The sequence below is a fragment of the Ylistrum balloti genome, unplaced genomic scaffold, assembly GCF_031769215.1.
Source record: "Ylistrum balloti isolate Yb309-2 unplaced genomic scaffold, AGI_CSIRO_Ybal_v1 Utg369882, whole genome shotgun sequence".
NCBI lineage: Eukaryota > Metazoa > Mollusca > Bivalvia > Pectinida > Pectinidae > Ylistrum > Ylistrum balloti.
Window position 1 is genome coordinate 1,270,477 of NW_026782019.1, and position 20,981 is coordinate 1,291,457.

Consider the following 20,981-nt stretch of genomic DNA (forward strand, 5'->3'; position numbering starts at 1 on the left):
GAATGGTGGTTACCAGCACGCTTGTCATACAGCTTGGTGGGAAGTTGTATTGATGTAAGCGGCTGCTGTGAAAAAGATTCTATCGTGTCCTCGATTTTCGATTTTGGTGTGTGTATGCGATGGACATTGAAAATAACTTTCTCGGCTGTCAAAGAGAATGCTTTATCAATATGTCTGAAAGTGAAATTTAATGACTTGGCAAGGTTTTTATGCCTGTTTAGATTGGCTCATCAATGAAAATTAAGACTTGTGTGAAAACAAAATACAGGTCAGTCAAGAGAGGGTCACAATTTATTTTTCGCATTCCCAGTGGGACTAAAACAGATGTAGAGCATTCGTCATTTCGAATTAAATGCACTTATCTTTAAAAAGCATTTCGCATTCAACATATCACATTTAAAAAATGACATTCAGCATTTCGCAAATCAATTCTAAGGTTACTTTTCCACAACAGCTAACAGTGCAACAAGGGGAAAAGGGGTAATTTGCAACAATTAAAAAACGCAAAAAATAACTTTACTACATCAGATTACCGCGATCTATTTTTTGCCACTTAGTTCAATTGTAGATATGATGATACCAATCACCACATTGTGAATTAGTGATAAGTTTGTTTCCTCGTCAATACAATGTATTCCAATTCCCGTAGCTGCAGACAGCAAACTGAAAACCTTACAGTATGTGATCTTGTGAAATAGCCTATGTCTTTGAGCAATACGATGTTCGATGTAATGGGTGCTCGTTAGTACGCTTAGTGGTTTCCTTATTAGTAACCTTGTTCTCATTTTGAAGACGTGACATTCCTTGGATCGGTCTTAGTTTACTTGTCATGATGCTCAAGCAGAAGAGGTGTACCCTTCCAAAACATGTGATCTTATTTTCCTTATGAGTTTTTAAATTTCGAACATGTCCGTGAAAATGTTTCCTTTGCTCATATTTTGACCTCGTTGTGCGGAGTTCGAAATAAATGACGATATGTTTACAAGCCAAGCCCCTCTTTTATCTTATCCAATAATCAGAATGGATTTGAAAATGGAAATAAGAATAATTTTTAATATTACATTGTTTTATTGAAATCCGTTTAGGCACATATATCGTCCAATCACAACATAAGAAATCCCAATTATAAAACGCAGTGCTATGTCTTTCATTCAAAACCAACCAATTAAAAAAATCGTTGAAATATTGCTCAATCAGTAAAAAATAAAAATAAAAAACCCTGTATTGCCAATTAATCAAAATATCAGTTTTTTTCATCAGAATAATCTTATTGCAAAGATTTTAATTCAAAAGGCCCACGAAAACCCGCTCCTCGTCATTTTAGTTACAAAAGAACATAGAGATGAATCTAGATATCTGAACAAGAGTTATAACACAGCATGTAACGACAAAATATGAAAAAAATTTATATGACTACTAAACGTTTTTAACATTATGCTACACACTTTTTTTCTATAATTTAAAAGAGCTACCACAAATAATAGTCCGTTCCTCAGACCTGGTCCGTAGGTTAGTACAGACTGTCCAAACTGGGCCGATCCGTACCAGACAGTTAATGAATAGACCAAGATGTGTGGCAACATGGCAACAAAAGTAATTATCTATTACCTTTAAATACTCACAATACTGTCCGATAACAGTAAATTAAACACAATGTCCAAGCAAAAGAATAAACATTTGATGTATTGTGAAATAAATAATAACAAAACATCCTTTTATCAATAAAAGTATGTATATGTTTTATTTAGAATAAATTAATATAAATAATTCAATTATGACGATGTTTCTAAGCACCGTATTATTGCTGATTAACGTCTGGATATGTGAAAACAAAAACAGGAAAATACAAAAATGTACCAACATGTCAACAAAATCATAATACAAACTCAGTTTCAATAAAACTATTGAAACATATGAACAAAAGAAAGATTTACACGGTGACTCCTGAAAAAAGACCAGGTGTTCCGGAAGAGTAAGCGTCTTCTTTTTCAATGACGACCTCAACAATCTTTATCATCTTTATGTATAGGTATATGTTGTAACACATTGTCTTTTCCCTTCTTGTACAGGTTTGTTTTCAGTTGTCTGGTGTATATCTTTCTTTTGTATATATTCTGAGCCCAAATTAAATCAATAAACTTTATTTATTTTACAACAATCGCGAAACAAGCTTTCAGCTTATATAATTCACTCTTGTTGGCCCGGATGGGATTGTGTAGGGGATCTTTTTGTTATAAGAAATAAGAAGGCATAATCTGGAGAAAAAACAACCCTCAAAAAAGTATACAAACGGGACGATTATCAAAAGGTTTAATTTGTTAGTAAAGTACAAGAACAGCCAGACAACAGGAACTTAATCATAGTCTACTTGGCTACAATTCTAAACTCTTATGTCTACCTTTGAATGTATTAATAAGATTTACTCAATTATTTTGAAATTACAAGAATAAGCGTTTTGCAATCAGAAATGATAAAAATGCGTATATAAAAATTGAAATTAATCAACCATTTACCAGTATGATCTCAGTACAGTTAAATGGAAGGCAGAGAGACAAGCACGTTAATAGATTCATCAGCGATATCAGTCTTAAAACCTAGATGGCGAATAGGGAAGATCAAAATTTGTCGAAATGTCAAAATGCAGATTTAATCCCAAAAATTGGAAAAAAATATCATATTTTATTTTTAATATTGTATAATTTGAACAATCTTACGTACAGGTTTATATAGTAACCATGTCACTATTCCACTGGACTAAATTCCATCGGCTGTGACGACATCCTGCAATCCTAAAGAATGGTATTGAATACGGAGGTATATTAACAGATAGATATATGAAAATTGCGAAATTTAATGAAATATCTGGCTAGCATACCTCCCAATCAAGATTTTGAATTTCCCCACTCGCCTCCTGAGTTGCTAAAGTTATGCTCACTTACGAGTCTTAGGACAAAACATTTATATGATGCATTGTCAGCCATGATTTTGATAACTCTCTCCAGTCACTCTTTTGTAAATTAATTATATTTTTCGGGTTTTTTTTTTTTTTTTAACGATTTAACCATTAATTTATTTTATCATTATATCACAGGGTGTTCAACTTATACCAGAACCAAATTAGAAATTTGGTTTACATTCGTCTATGTTTGGGTGAAAAACAAAACTTTTTATATCACTTTTGATTCCAGTAACACATTAAGCCTATTTTTGTTATCGTTGTTATAACCTGTCTACTTTCCCATACACTCGCCTACAAACATTTAACAGTTTTTGAGCGAAAATTTGACTCGACAACATCCACTAGCTTATCTGACTTATCTCTGACGTCTTTGGTCATTTTGATGTTTGTTTGACTATGGATCGTTTTGGTCAGTGTCGGAGGTCATTACTGCAGTGCTCTGATTCAATGACGCTTGTTCATACTTTCGGTCTCGTTCTCAGGAATTAACTCTAAGACTTTTGTTAATCGGCCGCCATCCACGCGACCCCATGTAATACTCATGTGCTTCCTGTAATAGGGACCTATCCAGTGTTACGAATAAGCAAGGAAAACAAATTTATCTGACAGTTGAAGAGTCGGTCTGTCGCTATCTGTTGATTTCTTGTCTGCTAACTATCTATCCACGTCCTTGAGGATTCCTTTCGCTAGTTCTTTGTGATAGTGTCCTTTTTGGCCTTTTTGTCAGATCTAGTTCAGATGATGCTTTGAAATGTGAGGGTTCGTATTTGGGAAAGTAGGTGGAATTTTTGTAACCATTTGTTTTCGGGATAACGGATGAGAAGTTATTTTAAAGTTCCAAATGGTTGGTTTTACTTGAAAGTCTCAACTTATACGTACGTAACAACAGGTCAGGATTTGATAATACAAAACCAGGAATTACCAGCACCTACCATAACAGTCCAGACAGAAAAAATACTGCTTAGATACAAAGATGTTAACCACTGCCAAAATCTGTATGACAGACTGGGAAAGTGATATTTCTAAGACTAGCTGCACTGCATCATAAAATGTTCTGGGATTAATAAAACAAAATATTACGGTAAACCAAACAATTGAAATGACGGCCTAACATGCATTACAATGACTAGACACAAAGGCAATGTCATTGTACAGAGTGTGTTCATGTATGTTTATCCACTTCAAGAAAGGCCAGCTGCATTATGATTTTCAATCTATTCCAGTGAAAGATCGTCTCCTGCAATACAAGTTTAGATCTTGAGAGAATTTGAAACGAGTAAAATATTATATTACAAAAAATTCTTATAAAATTTAATCTTGTGTAATTGTATCAATTTTCATGACAATAAAATGCATTCACCTCACAGTGTGAACACAAACATTGAGGAAACACCCTGAAGATTATGCATGTGTAATGAATAGACATTATCCTGAATTTAAAATCAACTTTGGTGAATAAATTAAAATATTCCACATTTTATTTACCAGCGTCAAGTATATTTGCAAGATATTCATAGCTTCGGTGAAAATTTCACAACATTCTGGAACACTTACGGGTGCGAATATGGTAAGCTTTCTTAAAATATTTCTTTGGGATGCAGCCCGATGCGTTTCCGGGACTAAGTATGACCTCATTTTCTGATTTATAAAATTTAATTCCGTCTGCAGAAGAGATATCATACAGAATATTAATCAATACAAGGAAAATGAATTGATAACAAAGCAAAAATCAGAACGCCAATCAAACGAAAACCAGTATGAACCTTACAGAAAAATTGGAAGGAACACCAGGTGTTCTGAAAAGGTCGGTACATCCTGCATTTCTTCCGAGCCACTATTTTTCCTAATGCACATACTGTACAGTTAAAACAGTTGATTAACTCTTGTAAAACAGATTATAATAGCAATGATGTCAGATGATCATTTACAGCTCATCTTCACGAAGTTGTTTGGCAAAGTTGCTTAAATTTATTACAAGCAAAATGGCATGAGAATACTTAGGAAAGTTTTCTCTGAAAAAGATTACCCTTAAACAAAGTAATACCGTATTAGGTAGTGTTATCATAGAATCATTTACATCATTCTGGAAATTTTCATTATGACACACCTACCATCTAATGCCCTCCTCAGGTCTATCTCGATGGCAATGTCACAATATGGAGGAAAACCTGCCGATGTAGAAATCAACATTCTAGCTATCCGTGGGAAGGGAGAGAACTCTTGCATACTTATTTCCCTGAACAATTGGCGTCGAGAAAGTTAATTATTGATTGCTGTTCTGGGCATTTTATACATCCTTATCGTCATTTGAAAAATTATTATTGATAAAACAGAGATTGGAACAATAATGGAAGGAATTTTGTTATGATATTTTGTAAGCTAAGTCTTACCACTTTTCTGTCCATGTTCTCCTTGAGCGAAATGGATATGTGTCCTCTTTTGTCTGGACAAACCCTGAATGGTAAAGGAAAAATAAATTCTTTTCAGTCTCTGCTGATTATATCTCAAAAATATGCTACACAAGCCTGCTTTGGTATCAAAAACATGAATCAACTGAAAAAAATCATCTACAAAACTGGTGATGCTTGTGGGGAAACTAAATATGGGTATAGATTGATAACAAGCTTAACTATGATAGGCAATAAACCCCGAAAATACTAAAACACTGTTTGATTAATATCTGACATTGTTACAATACTGTTTACTGGAGACACTACATTTTTACAATAATGTTTACTGGAGACTCTACATTGTTACACAACTGTCTACTGGAGACTCTACATTGTTACACAACTGTCTACTGGAGACTCTACATTGTTACAATACTGTTTACTGGAGACTTTACATTGTTACACAACTGTCTACCGGAGACTCTATATTGTTACAATACTGTCTACTGGAGACTCTACATTGTTACACAACTGCCTACTGGAGACTTTACATTGTTACAATACTGTTTACTGTAGACTACATAGTTACAATACTGTTTACTGGAGACTCTACATTGTTACAATACTGTTTACTGGAGACTTCATAGTTACAATACTGTTTACTGGATACTCTACATTGTTACAATACTGTTTACTGGAGACTCTACATTGTTACAATACTGTTTACTGGAGACTACATTGTTACAATACTGTTTACTGGAGACTCTACATTGTTACAATACTGTTTACTGGAGACTCTACATTGTTACAATACTGTCTACTGGAGACTCTACATTGTTACAATACTGTCTACTGGAGACTCTACATTGTTACAATACTGTCTACTGGAGACTCTACATTGTTACAATACTGTTTACTGGAGACTCTACATTGTTACAATACTGTTTACTGGAGACTACATTGTTACAATACTGTTTACTGGAGACTACATTGTTACAATACTGTTTACTGGAGACTCTACATTGTTACACAACTGTCTCCTGGAGACTCTACATTGTTACAATACTGTTTACTGGAGACTCTACATTGTTACAATACTGTTTACTGGAGACTACATTGTTACAATACTGTTTACTGGAGACTCTACATTGTTACACAACTGTCTCCTGGAGACTCTACATTGTTACAATACTGTTTACTGGAGACTCTACATTGTTACAATACTGTTTACTGGAGACTCTACATTGTTACAATACTGTTTACTGGAGACTCTACATTGTTACAATACTGTTTACTGGAGACTCTACATTGTTACAATACTGTTTACTGGAGACTCTACATTGTTACAATACTGTTTACTGGAGACTTTACATTGTTAAAATTCTGTCTACTGGAGACTCTACATTGTTACAATACTGTCTACTGGAGACTCTACATTGTTACAATACTGTTTACTGGAGACTCTACATTGTTACAATACTGTTTACTGGAGACTCTACATTGTTACAATACTGTTTACTGGAGACTCTACATTGTTACACAACTGTCTACTGGAGACTCTACATTGTTACAATACTGTTTACTGGAGACTCTACATTGTTACACAACTGTCAACTGGAGACTCTACATTGTTACAATACTGTCTACTGGAGATTCTACATTGTTACAATACTGTCTACTGGAGACTTTACATTGTTACAATACTGTTTACTGTAGACTACATAGTTACAATACTGTTTACTGGAGACTCTACATTGTTACAATACTGTTTACTGGAGACTACATAGTTACAATACTGTTTACTGGATACTCTACATTGTTACAATACTGTTTACTGGAGACTCTACATTGTTACAATACTGTTTACTGGAGACTACATTGTTACAATACTGTTTACTGGAGACTCTACATTGTTACAATACTGTTTACTGGAGACTCTACATTGTTACAATACTGTCTACTGGAGACTCTACATTGTTACAATACTGTCTACTGGAGACTCTACATTGTTACAATACTGTCTACTGGAGACTCTACATTGTTACAATACTGTTTACTGGAGACTCTACATTGTTACAATACTGTCTACTGGAGACTCTACATTGTTACAATACTGTCTAATGGAGACTCTACATTGTTACAATACTGTTTACTGGAGACTCTACATTGTTACAATACTGTTTACTGGAGACTACATTGTTACAATACTGTTTACTGGAGACTACATTGTTACAATACTGTTTACTGGAGACTCTACATTGTTACACAACTGTCTCCTGGAGACTCTACATTGTTACAATACTGTCTACTGGAGACTCTACATTGTTACAATACTGTTTACTGAAGACTCTACATTGTTACAATACTGTTTACTGTAGACTCTACATTGTTACAATACTGTTTACTGGAGACTACATTGTTATAATACTGTTTACTGGAGACTACATTGTTACAATACTGTTTACTGGAGACTCTACATTGTTACACAACTGTCTACTGGAGACTCTACATTGTAACAATACTGTCTACTGTAGACTCTACATTGTTACAATACTGTTTACTGGAGACTCTACATTGTTACAATACTGTTTACTGTAGACTCTACATTGTTACAATACTGTTTACTGGAGACTCTACATTGTTACAATACTGTCTACTATAGATTCTACATTGTTACAATACTGTTTACTGGAGACTCTACATTGTTACAATACTGTCTACTGGAGACTCTACATTGTTACAATACTGTTTACTGGAGACTCTACATTGTTACAATTGTTACAATACATTGTTACAATACTGTTTACTGTAGACTCTACATTGTTACAATACTGTTTACTGGAGACTCTACATTGTTAAAATACTGTCTACTATAGATTCTACATTGTTACAATACTGTTTACTGTAGACTCTACATTGTTACAATACTGATTACTGTAGACTCTACATTGTTACAATACTGTCTACTGGAGACTCTACATTGTTACAATACTGTTTACTGGAGACTCTACATTGTTACAATATTGTTTACTGGAGACTCTACATTGTTACAATACTGTTTACTGGAGACTCTACATTGTTACAATACTGTTTCCTATAGACTCTACATTGTTATAATACTGTCTACTGGAGACTCTACATTGTTACAATACTGTCTACTGGAGATTCTACATTGTTACAATACTGTCTACTGGAGACTCTACATTGTTACAATAATGTTTACTGGAGACTCTACATTGTTACGATACTGTTTACTGTAGAATTTACATTGTTACAATACTGTTTACTGTAGACTCTACATTGTTACAATACTGTTTACTGGAGACTCTACATTGTTACAATACTGTTTACTGGAGACTCTACATTGTTACAACACTGTTTGCTGGATACTCTACATTGTTACAACACTGTTTGCTGGATACTCTATATTGTAACAACACTGTTTACTGAAGACTCTACATTGTTACGATACTGTTTACTGTAGAATTTACATTGTTACAATACTGTTTACTGTAGACTCTACATTGTTACAATACTGTTTACTGGAGACTCTACATTGTTACAACACTGATTGCTGGATACTCTACATTGTAACAACACTGTTTACTGAAGACTCTACATTGTTACGATACTGTTTACTGTAGAATTTACATTGTTACAATACTGTTTACTGTAGACTCTACATTGTTACAATACTGTTTACTGGAGACTCTACATTGTTACAATACTGTTTACTGGAGACTCTACATTGTTACAATACTGTTTACTGTAGACTCTACATTGTTACAATACTGTTTACTGTAGACTCTACATTGTTACAATACTGTTTACTATAGACTCTACATTGTTACAATACTGTTTACTGTAGACTCTACATTGTTACAATACTGTTTACTATAGACTCTACATTGTTACAATACTGTTTACTGGAGACTTTACATTGTTACAATACTGTTAACTGTAGACTCTACATTGTTACAATACTGTTTACTGTAGACTCTACATTGTTACAATAATGTCTACTGGAGACTCTACATTGTTACAATACTGTTTACTGGAGACTCTACATTGTTACACAACTGTCTACTGGAGACTCTACATTGTTACAATTCTGTCTACTGGAGACTCTACATTGTTACAAAACTGTCTACTGGAGACTCTACATTGTTACAATACTGTCTACTGGAGACTCTACATTGTTACACAACTGTTTACTGGAGACTCTACATTGTTACACAACTGTCTACTGGAGACTCTACATTGTTACAATACTGTTTACTGGAGACTCTACATTGTTACAATACTGTTTACTGTAGACTCTACATTGTTACAATACTGTCTACTGGAGACTCTACATTGATACACAACTGTCTACTGGAGACTCTACATTGTTACACAACTGTCTACTGGAGACTCTGCATTGTTACAATACTGTCTACTGTAGACTCTACATTGTTACAATACTGTCTACTGTAGACTCTACATTGTTACAATACTGTTTACTGGAGACTCTACATTGTTACAATACTGTCTACTGGAGACTCTACATTGTTACAATACTGTTTACTGGAGACTTTACATTGTTACAATACTGTTTACTGGAGACTTTACATTGTTACAATACTGTTTACTGAAGTCCTTACTTTGTTACAATAATACCATAAATACATTTTGACTATTAACAACTTCAAAATACTTCAAGATATCATCCATTTTATATATTAGGCAATACTTAAATTTTATGCACTTAATATGTTACAATATGACAGAATGATTTAATAATAAAAACCCAGAAATAATGCAGTATATATGTAGTTATGCTTAAGAGTTCATGAACTGTTTCTTTCATCTACAATTTTAACCTAAGTGTGTGGTATAATGTTTGCAATGAAGTTTAAGAATGTTATGTTCACATTTCTCAGTTGTCCAATAAAGAAGATGTGGTAAAATCTGTTTAGATATTTGATATGATACACAATTGTTTCAACTCCCCCGCCTGCATGTATGGGTCTATCGAAAATGTCAGTAAACACACTAATCCTTCATCACACTTCAGTTATACACCACCCACCCTAACTACAGGAAGCCATGCTTGGCAGGATGTGCATCAGCAGATAAAATACAATTACCGTAAATACAAAAATAGGAGTAAGTTCCTCATCTAACAGGATATGTTTAACTTCTGACGTCTGTGGGATAGACTTTGTTTTTATTAATGTTAGTAGTCGAATCACTTTATATTTATATAAAGTATATTCATGTCACTTTTTTATAGGTTCAGCAGTACATACCATAGCGACTATTTTTACCGAGGAAAAACAAAACCAAAAAGGATAAGATTGTGGTTAGTATTTTTAAAAACTATTTTTTAACATCGTTCATTTCAACTTCTTTCATGATGTTTTCGTATTGTAATCATTTATACACAGTTTGCTTCAAAACATTCTCTGTACACAGGAATCCTTTATGCACAGGTAGCTTCAGTGCAACTTCTAGTCCTTATACACAGGTCATGTATAGACTTTTGTAAACTACACATAGCTGATTTCTATAAACATGTGTGATCTGCACACAGATGTCCTCATAAACATGTGTGATCTACAAATAGCTATTTTCTATAAACATGTGTAACCTACACACAGATTTCTTCTATATACTTGTGTGATCTACACACAGATGTCCTCATAAACATGTGTAATTTACACACAGGTGTCCCCTAAACGTGTAATCTACAAACAGATGTCCTATTTAAACATGTGTGACCTGTACAAAGCTGATCTCTATAAATATGTTTGATCTTAACACACAGATGTCATCCACAATGTATAAACATGTCTTTGTCTCCATATGTCCTTTTTGTAAATAATGAGCTCTTCACACAGCTGTCTACATTACATACATATTATATACATACATCCCCAACATCAACAATTTATTGTTTAAATGTTGTGAGCATCCTCTCAAAGGAGAAACATCTTATGTTGAAGCATGCATTATTGTAGCGTAATCACTGTAACAGGGACTGGAGATTTTAATACACAAACTATGGTATATGTATTTTGTACAACCCTTCAATGATTATATGTACAGACTCAAAATAGGCAGGGTAATTGATGTTACCACACACCTGAAGGTTACACTGTTTCAGTATTTGAGACAGCATCTTCAGTTACTAAATCTACTTACTACCTTTATTCAAGACTTACACATGGACATGCAACCTGAGCTCAACAACAATCACTGCCACAAGGATCTGAAGACTCAACTTCATTTTCCCCATAAGATTATAACCCGCCTTAAAATAACACGGCAGAGAAGTCGTTCCAGCTCCGATGTCAGTCAACAATTACTGGAACCCAAGCCAGTGTCAGTGAGTAGACAGTCAGATCTGTGTTATAAAGGTGGTGTGAGGGCAGTGGATACACTGTCAGATCTGTGTTATAAAGGTGGTGTGAGGGCAGTGGATACACTGTCAGATCTGTGTTATAAAGGTGGTGTGAGGGCAGTGGATACACTGTCAGATCTTGTTATAAAGCAGTGTGTAGGCAGTGGATACACTGTCAGATCGGTGTTATAAAGCAGTGTGAGGGCAGTGGATACACTTTCAGATCTGTAATATAAGATTGTGTGAGGGCAGTGATTATGCGGTCAAATCTGTGTTGTTTGGTTGTATTATGCCAATATATACACTATCAAAAAGCTGCTTGCTATGGTGATGTGATTACACTATCAGATCTTCATTAAATAGTTATGTTAGTGATTTCATTGTCATATCTGTGTAATATGGTGGTGTTGTCAGTGGTTACACAGCCATACCTGCATAAAATGGAGGTGTTGTTAGTGATTTTATAGTCAGATTTGCATTATATGGTGGTGTTATGTCTGAGAGTTCACTGTATCATTTGTGTTTTACATGGTATTAAGATTATTCATTAATAAGAATGTATATAAAAATGTATAATATACAGTTTATCAGTGTTTGATGAAATATTTGATTTGCCTAAATAAATATATTTCGATGTGGTTCATGATCAAAATACAATATAATATAAACATGGTCTTACTTTTTCCTTGATAGATTCCCAATTACACTTGCGAGTACCATGTAGAACTACTCTTGCTTCACTGTAGTGGTTGATAGGTGTGAGGTCATTTGCACTTAACTACAATGAGATAGTGTTATATACTTAAACAATATTGGATCAATCTATCCCCTATATGCATACTGATATATGTCATATATATAAGCACCGACACACTGCATTCATGAATCAGCTGTTTTCTTTCATTTGCAATATATTCGTAGGATATTACCTTCTTTGAATCTCATCATGATTTATTACTTAAAATAGAAAACATCTCCAAAATGACCAAATTTTAATAGTAATTAAACTGAATTCTGACACATCCTACACATTATCTAATCAAATTACACAATATTAAATAAAATTGATACAGTGGTTGAGATAATTCCAATGATAATGACCTTCATGGTATGTCCTTGTGTTGCTTTAATTTTCAATTCTCCAGATATCGTTTGTAGCTTGAACCTCCCTTTTCTATCTTTGTGTACAACAGTGCGTACATCTTCTTTGGTAAAAGTGTTGACTTCATGTAGATTTAATATTTCTTCTACGTCCACATATCCTTCTGTGAAATGAAAAATAAAATGTACAGTTAAATGTGTGAAGTTACGCCATGTAAATGGTCTGACTAATTTACTCTGCCTTTGAAGAATTGGATGACAATGAGATGTCATGTATACAGATATTACATTAAGTTTGTTACATTTTTCTCACCGGGTGAAACTTCAAGGCCTTTTTGCCGAGCATCATGACGAAGTATCCTTGCTAGAAAATGCGAGAGACGATCAGACATGGTTATAGAGGAGCCGCGAAATGAATTGTTCTAGAAAATGTCATTCTGACATATGAAACGTAACCGAACGTTTCGTAGAAAGAGAAAAGCGAAAGTGAAACTAGAATACAAATGTAAGCAAACGCTGTTTTTAAATTGACGTCATACTTCAGTGATAACAAACCTACACATCTTTTGTTGTTACATTCTTCGTTTCTTTTTCTAATTACATATCTAAACTCTTGCATGCACTACATCATATTCGGGTAGCGACTGCAAAGGCATACCCTGAATCGGAACTCTTTAGTGTTTGGAGATAATGAAAGTATGTTGACGTCAATTTTCATAATTTTTCGCCATTGTTCAGAAGACTTTTACTTCATGTTATGTTTCTGCAGCGAAGAAAGATCAACTTAAGAATATTCATTTGTATCAAATACTAGACAACGTTTAAACCCCGTACATCGAAATGGAAACAATATTAAGGTGAGGCAATTAAACGTTCCAATATGCACGAGTTTTTCGTCTGCATTTAAAATGCACACAGTACCATGTAAATGATGTGGCGGTTGCTAGATCAATTAGCATGATGATTCATACTGCCATCTCTTTGTGCTAGTCTCTGAATAATATACATTTAGAAACAATTGAAGGGTCGTTGATTCTGAAATCTTAACCAAATGCATACACTCAGTATGCAGCGATAGCTCCCATTGATAGGTCTGTTGGTTCCAGACGAACCGTGGAACTTTTTTTTATAGCTAGAGTTGCGGTTTGTCAAGCTGTATCACATAAACTATTTAATTGTGTGGTCTTGCACAATGATTTTCGTTGTTACATCATGCAATACTTACAAAAAATATAAACCTATGAACCACAAAATATACATTTCTTAAGAGAACAGGGACATAGTACATATTCCTGTTTCCCCAGCCAGGAATCGAACCCCGGCCTAACTGACCAGCTCCTTAAACACTACTTCCCCCGTTTTTCACGAGATTACCTAAATCTCAACCCTGGACTGTATGAATAACATAAACCATGGGATTTTGTTGCATATTAATGGCAAAGAACTGGGAAAATGGTCAAAATTGTTCATTTTATGAATACATAAGAAAAACCAAGCAGCTTGTTTTCATCTTCTAATGCTAATTCTGTGTATGTACTATAGATTCTGTTTCCAGATAATCTACTCACAGAATATATGTCAATGCCTCTGCAAGGGATTGAACCTGTAACCTCAATATATATAGGTCACATTGTACTTTTTATTCCTTTGAATTCATGTCACTCATTAATTGTAGTAGTATCACCTATTCACTATAATGACATATCACCAAATCCTTTTATATCACAGTCTCTCACAAACACACACAGTAAACATATGCAGTCACTATGGTATATACAGGAAGGGATTTTTTTCCTTGATGGATCCAAGCCCATAGGTAGTATTTGAAAATTATATCATGGGCCAACATAGAAACTGGACATTGATTGTACAGATGAAATGATGTCAAGACATTAAATTTTAATTGCTTTGAGTTGTATGGTTTTTAATAGTTTATTCTTTGTCTTCAAGTTCAATTATCATCATATGGTTTTAACATCTATCAGAGGGATTTAATAATTTAGCTTGCAGACTGTGCCTTTGCTAGGATTTGAACCCGGAACCTCTGGCGTACTAGTCTGATGCTCAACCGATCGAGCTAAAGAGAAGCTCTCTTTAGCCAAGCAGTATATAACAGCTATTATTTACCGGGGTTACATACTCCCCTCCTGCAGGAAATAAGTTGTCCTCAGGTTTCCAGGGGTAATAGCGATTCTTGTGAAAGCAACTTTAGGTATATTATTCCCAATTCCCTACATTGGCGCATGTGTAACAGAGATCATTATTTATTTCAATGTCCCTGCTAGAATTCAAACCTGGGACCTCTAGCATTCTAGTTACATATAGGCTTCCACAAAGAAAAGGTAACATAACTTTAGCATATATGTTTCGCAGAATCAGAAGCACAAGAATTTTGTGAAGATCTTAATGTATTTTGATAGAGCCTACCAGTTTTTTTATCACTTCTTAGTTCTGTTGTTGCTTTTTGAATAACACATGTTCTCTTGACATGGGATGTAAATGGGCTCAGTATTAAAAGACTTGTATAGTTTGTTATTATTCTGTGCTTCTAAAGGCTGCTGCTTCCAGACCTTCTTGGGGTCTCAATAGCTCAGTCTGTTCAAGTGTTAGCCCACCTAACCTCAGGTGAAGAGCTATGATGTATACTTAGCTAGTTACCCATGGTGTTCTGTGTTTTTCAAAAAGATGAGAAACGAAATCAGCCTGTGCTGACAAAGTTGTGTCCTTGGGTGACAGACCTCCTGTATGTTGTTCAGTGAGAAGGTCACCAGGTAATACAAGGCGTTCCTATCTCAAAATAACCTTGGCTGTTCATGGGGCAATAAACCTAACAAACAAATATCCATGTCTTCTTTTGGAGATTTTTCTTCTCATGAGTAATACTTTACTTGAAATAATGCTAGGTTTTATCTCAGCAGTGGTTGTTAGTGTTTTGTTAACTGATTTAGTTAAAAGCTATCTTCATGAAATATCCTTTTAGATTTTCACAAAATTAAGCCCACTGTTTGAAATTTTGAAAACTGCCTGTTGCTTGGTAATGTTTGATTACCTTTTAAACAATGCTTTTTATTACTGAAGTACAGTTATGAACTTGTCTACACTTTCTGTTTAATGTAAATAGCATTTATCTGAAAAGTATATGCTATTGAGATATATAAGGAATGAAGAATTGTAGTTTAAATTGATTTTTAACTTTATTACTTCATGCACTGTATTTCCTTTAGGATTTCTTGATCTTATGTTGGCAAAAGTTTATCTGAAGTTGGAAAACTGCAAAAAGTTCGAGTGGAATTTTTCATAATTATGTAATAAAACAGATATTTACTATTTCATGTCTTTTCAGATTGTAGTATATTACAAAAATATATACCCCTCATTACTGGTTGATCATCATGTGTTATCATTAACTTGGCCTTTTAGATTTGTGCAATATAACTCATGGTCAAGTACAAATCCTTGGGCCATATATTTTTGACATGAAAGGCTTGAAATATCTGAAAATAAGAGTACAAGTATTTCTGTAAAAGTCGTTATATGTAATTCAAATTACATCCGTTCGATGATTTTTTTTTCAAAAGCAAAGACTGAAGTTGTGTAAAGGATAGAAATATTGAACATGTGTTATACTGAAGTATTTTTGCAAGATAAGACTAAAGTGCACTTACATATTTACTGAGAATAGAAATCAGTATAAAGAGAACATGTGATGGGGTACATATGAACTAACTGGCAAACTGAATATCCAGATACTTAAAAATGTTCCTGATGTCAATCTTTCTTCATGGATTATCTCCCTTCCCATACATTAGACAGTTGTCAGATTTCCAAGTTATATTAAGTGTACATTAAGTGTTTAAAAGTAAGAATCATTGCTATGATTTAATCATTATCTTGAGCTGGTTAACATGTTTTGGCCAGCTTCCATGTTATAAAATGTAAATTAGCACTTGAATATAAAGAAATGTTCAAACCATAAATAGATGGTCAGGGTGACAGAGTGGTAATATACTTGCCTTTCACTTAGGTGTCAGTGGTTCCATTCCCATTAATGCCCACCCCCGAGTACTCCGGTTTCCTTACATAGTATCTGTGGGACCCTCTCAAGCGCTTTTAAATGGGACAACAAAGGTGGTTTCCATGGTAATATATGTTGAAATAACCTGCTGCAATTGTTGTGAAATAAATAAATTTTATATAAACCATGAATTCTTGGCAAGCAATACCATTGACAGCTGTTGTACACACATACCAAATATTCATGTGTTTCTTTAGTATGGTTACAAAATATTTTGGGACATATATTTACACTTTAAAATTACTAGTTGGCTCTGGATTTTGATTCCTAGACTTCAAATTTGTTCAGCGTTACACTTCCTTACATTATTGAGTACTTACATGTACTTCACCTGAAGTAAAGGAATCATCAACAGTTTGAAGTGCCTCCAGCCTCAGGCCTGAAATGTTTTATAGAAATATACTGTAATTGTAGCACAACATTTGGTCTTAGTTTCATAGAGCTTACAATTTTTTACCTTGATCACGTAGATGCGACATTTTGTTTGGATGATGCAAGAATACCAGAGGATAGATAAGTTTTTAGATTTTAATGTAATGACTGTGTATGCCAATAGAAGCTGTAATATACAAAGCTTATATAGTCTCACTGAAGTCACACACATAATACCTGGGTATATATTTAAGAACATCAAAGAAAATAGGTATCATTCACAATTTTAATTGATTGAAAAGAAGTGTCCCATTTGACATGCAACCTTATCTTAAATTGATTGATTGCTGTAGGTGATGCAGGATTGTAATTAACTTGTAAATCATGTGTGATTATAATCTTAGGTGTATATATATGTGTATTTTGGTATTTTACTTTGCTCCAAACACTTAAATTTAATGAGGGATAAAGTATTTTTGTTTATGTATTCCAGTTTCCATAGCATGTAACCTGACTGCTATAACCAGATCTAGACTGTCTTATACACAGTATAATTGGGTATGAGGTATTGTATCGTCATTATCTGCCCCAAATCAGCAACATTTTGTAACCTATTTGCACCAGTATTGAAATACAGCTGTGACATTGACCTTTTCACTTTTGACCATGACCCTATATAGTTCCTTAATACAACTTTGAAATCTTGACCATTGTTCTGTGTATGGTGTGTAGTACCATGGGTAACACTGACATATGAATGCACATCATAAATGCTGTACTAAATGAAAACTATACCTCCCATGATGAAAAGGCTTCAAAACTGCACAGTATCTTCACCGAAGATTTATGCGACTTAAAATGATGTTCAGGTACAGTACATGTAATAATGATTATCAAGTTGTCACAGTACATGTGTATAACTGTGGTGCCACCTCAACCTTTATTTCACAATCTAGTTTATCAGTTATAGTTTTATTTTTGTTTTTAGTAGTTTCTTAAATCACTTTTAATATCTCAGTAATGTTTTAGAATTTTCATGTTACTTTCAAGGTATTACTGGTCATAGAAAGTCCTGATTTATAAATATTTTTTTTTGGAAGTAAAATGACCAACCATCAATTACACTGATTATTGGTAACTGATCAGGAAAACAACAGTAAGACAGATATTGATTTCCCACAGTGTTCAGTGATTAGCACTGATCACTGACAGCTTGGTATTGATTCTTTCTAGGTTGACTCAATCTAGCCTGATAGTATTGATAAAATTGTGTAAGAGACTGCGCATGCGGGTAGATCAGATCTGTTTGGGACATCCAGACCCACACACATGACAAACTGACATTGATTGTCCTTGGCACTTTGGTCTAGCCTATTCACACTACTAAGTGACCGGCAATAAAAATTGATCCTGTGAAAGTCACACTTGGTCTAGTCTGATATAATGGTAGGCTGCAATTGATACTTAAAAGTCACTCTCAGTCAAGCCTGCAAACTGCCATGTCTCGTAAATAGCCATAATCCCCTCCAATACTCAAGAGGCTGGATCCCATCTCTTTTTCCTAGTGTGAAGTCAACAACCCAAAAATCAATGGTTAATTAGATTTACGGCTCCCCCGTTGTCGTAGTATACAAAAGTTGTATAGCACCAGAAATAGAAACCACTAGGTGGTGCTGCAGTCCTATTTTGTATTGATTGTAAAGTGTGGTTGCTTTATGTACAGAAATAACTGACGTGTTTATCATTAGATTGAAAACAAATTATTTATACAATTTCCAACTATATTTTAGACAATGTAATCTTTAAGGTGTGAAACTGCCTTTTCTAATAAATGTTATAAGCTTGGGAGAATTTCTATGCATTTGCTTGATTTCATAATTTATAACATCCTAAGTTTAATCCAGGCAGCATGTTTTCTATTTCACGTTCACTTGTTTTGACATAAAAAAAAATACTTGTTGAATACCAGGATTGGCATGTTGGGGATTTAAGGTCTTTGCAGCAGCAAGATGATAAAAGATGACATCCATATATGTAGCATGGTACAGTGACATTATAGCATGCCATCCCACCTGGACACATGAAAACTACAACAGGTTAACCAGTTATATTAAACTAACTTGTTTATAGCCGAACATCAAGCAGAGAGCAGAAATTTTAAAGAGGTTACTTTGTCTTGGAACAGAAGCCATAACCTTTGATCCTCATTAATGTAGATGCTCATCACCAAGGGTGCAATAAAAGTGTGAAGTGTTGCTATATTTCGAATGTGAGACATGCGGGAATGAATGTTAGTCATGAACTAGAGAGGGAATTAAGTTACACATGTTTACTGATTTACTTTTTACAGTAGTGTTGGCACATAAAAACTATGTAAGGAATTCCTCATTTCTGTTGGTTACAATATCCTCGATTCTGAATCTGCTGTCAGCGATGGAGAAAAAGGATCCTACAGTGTTTATGTCAGTATAAGAAAAAACAAATAATTTCACTGGCAAATATCTGCAAAAATTTGAAAAAGGAAAATCATGGAACTTTCTTCTCATAATTGTGCATAAGCTAAAAGAGGTGAACATTGGTTTTTATGATCAGCTTAAAAAGGAGGAATTCTCCATCTCTGGAGTCTTGTAATGCTAATGAATATCGGTACAAATGATTTTGTTCAACCTTTTGGTTTTATTGTTTTGGTTGTATGCAAAGAAGAAAATTACATTGAAGTGGAAAATGTATTTCTAATTAAGGTTATTGGTATTGAAAGTCTTTTATATTGGTAATCTATTTCTAAAAAACCTTATAAAGATTCACAATAAAAAAGGGGAGATAATCTGCATCTTGTGACCAGAATCACACATTGCTGTTATGGTTGGTAATTGACTTTTCCCCCTGGAGTAATTCAGTATATAATGTGTCTGTATGTTTTAATGGAGGAGCAGTGCGACCTGTCAGGATTATCATGGTTATGTGTATAACTTCCCGACGGTAATATACAGAGACAGTATTGATTGTAGGGGAAGGCTGTATGTAGTCTTAACTGATTGATGGCATCAGATGGGATATTTTCAATAAAACTCTCTGTTTGTAGCATTGGCTTGATGGAACCGATAATGAAATGATATATGTACCTTAAATTGGTTAGGAAATTATTTTCTAATCATAATTGGAAATATACATTTTCAGAATTATGTTGAATTTTGTGCAGTGATAACATACATATATATGTACTGTAAATTAATGCACATCATTTTAGATTGAAATGAGGTAGCCATTTCCATTTCTTCAATCTGGCGCATGTTATGCACAGTAAATTCAGATCCCTATGAAATATAAATAAATATGAGAATCAAAACAGCTCTGAACTCTTATAGATGCTATCAGTGTAATCAAATTTGAAAGATAGGTGCAGGTCCAGAAAATCAAATAAAATGCACTTCATGTGAACCTGTCAGATAGCAGCTTTCACCTGGATCAGTTTATAAGCTTCTGGTGAAGTCTGTTTTCACTTGTTTTCTAAATCAACTTGTGGTGTACACCAGGAAATGTGATGGCCCAACTGTACTATAGACACTGATGAAGTCTGTTTCACTTGTTTTCTAAATCAACTTGTGGTGTACACCAGGAAATGTGATGGCCCAACTGTACTATAGATTCTGATAAAGCCAGTTTCACTTGTTTTCTGAATAAATTTGTTTTCTAAATCAA

The 20,981-nt window shown here is 34.1% G+C and overlaps 2 protein-coding genes across 3 annotated transcripts in view; one reads left to right on the forward strand and one right to left on the reverse strand.

Annotated features, from left to right (window-relative positions):
* Positions 1–1,713: 1,713 nt before the first annotated feature.
* On the reverse strand, positions 1,714–13,277 carry LOC132546293 (tRNA 2'-phosphotransferase 1-like). Its single transcript, XM_060210013.1, has 7 exons — positions 13,149–13,277; positions 12,836–12,999; positions 12,414–12,512; positions 5,350–5,413; positions 5,071–5,127; positions 4,514–4,621; positions 1,714–4,196 (listed from the first exon to the last, which is right to left on the reverse strand). The coding sequence occupies exons 1-7, from the start codon at positions 13,225–13,227 to the stop codon at positions 4,174–4,176; spliced, it is 594 nt and encodes a 197-aa protein (XP_060065996.1). The 5' UTR covers positions 13,228–13,277; the 3' UTR covers positions 1,714–4,173.
* LOC132546292 (ras-specific guanine nucleotide-releasing factor RalGPS1-like) overlaps positions 11,537–20,981 on the forward strand; it is an 87,915-nt gene continuing 78,470 nt past the window's right edge. The window contains exon 1 of one of the 2 annotated variants that reach the window (XM_060210010.1): positions 11,537–11,719. In XM_060210010.1, coding sequence (XP_060065993.1) covers positions 11,558–11,719 — 162 coding nt within the window. In that variant the 5' untranslated portion in view covers positions 11,537–11,557. Of the gene's footprint in view, positions 11,720–13,591; positions 13,693–20,981 lie in introns of those variants that run through there. The other variant, XM_060210012.1, reaches the window with a different exon arrangement.

Bases quoted from the DNA above. Each gene is read 5' to 3' on its own strand.
- LOC132546293 (XM_060210013.1), bottom strand. From the start codon at position 13,227: ATGTCTGATCGTCTCTCGCATTTTCTAGCAAGGATACTTCGTCATGAT. The intron at 13,000-13,148 runs GTGAGAAAAATG...TTCATTTCACAG, and splicing joins AGGCCTTGAAGTTTCACCCG to AAGGATATGTGGACGTAGAA. The intron at 4,622-5,070 runs GTAGGTGTGTCA...TCTCTTCTGCAG, and splicing joins CCTGAGGAGGGCATTAGATG to ACGGAATTAAATTTTATAAA.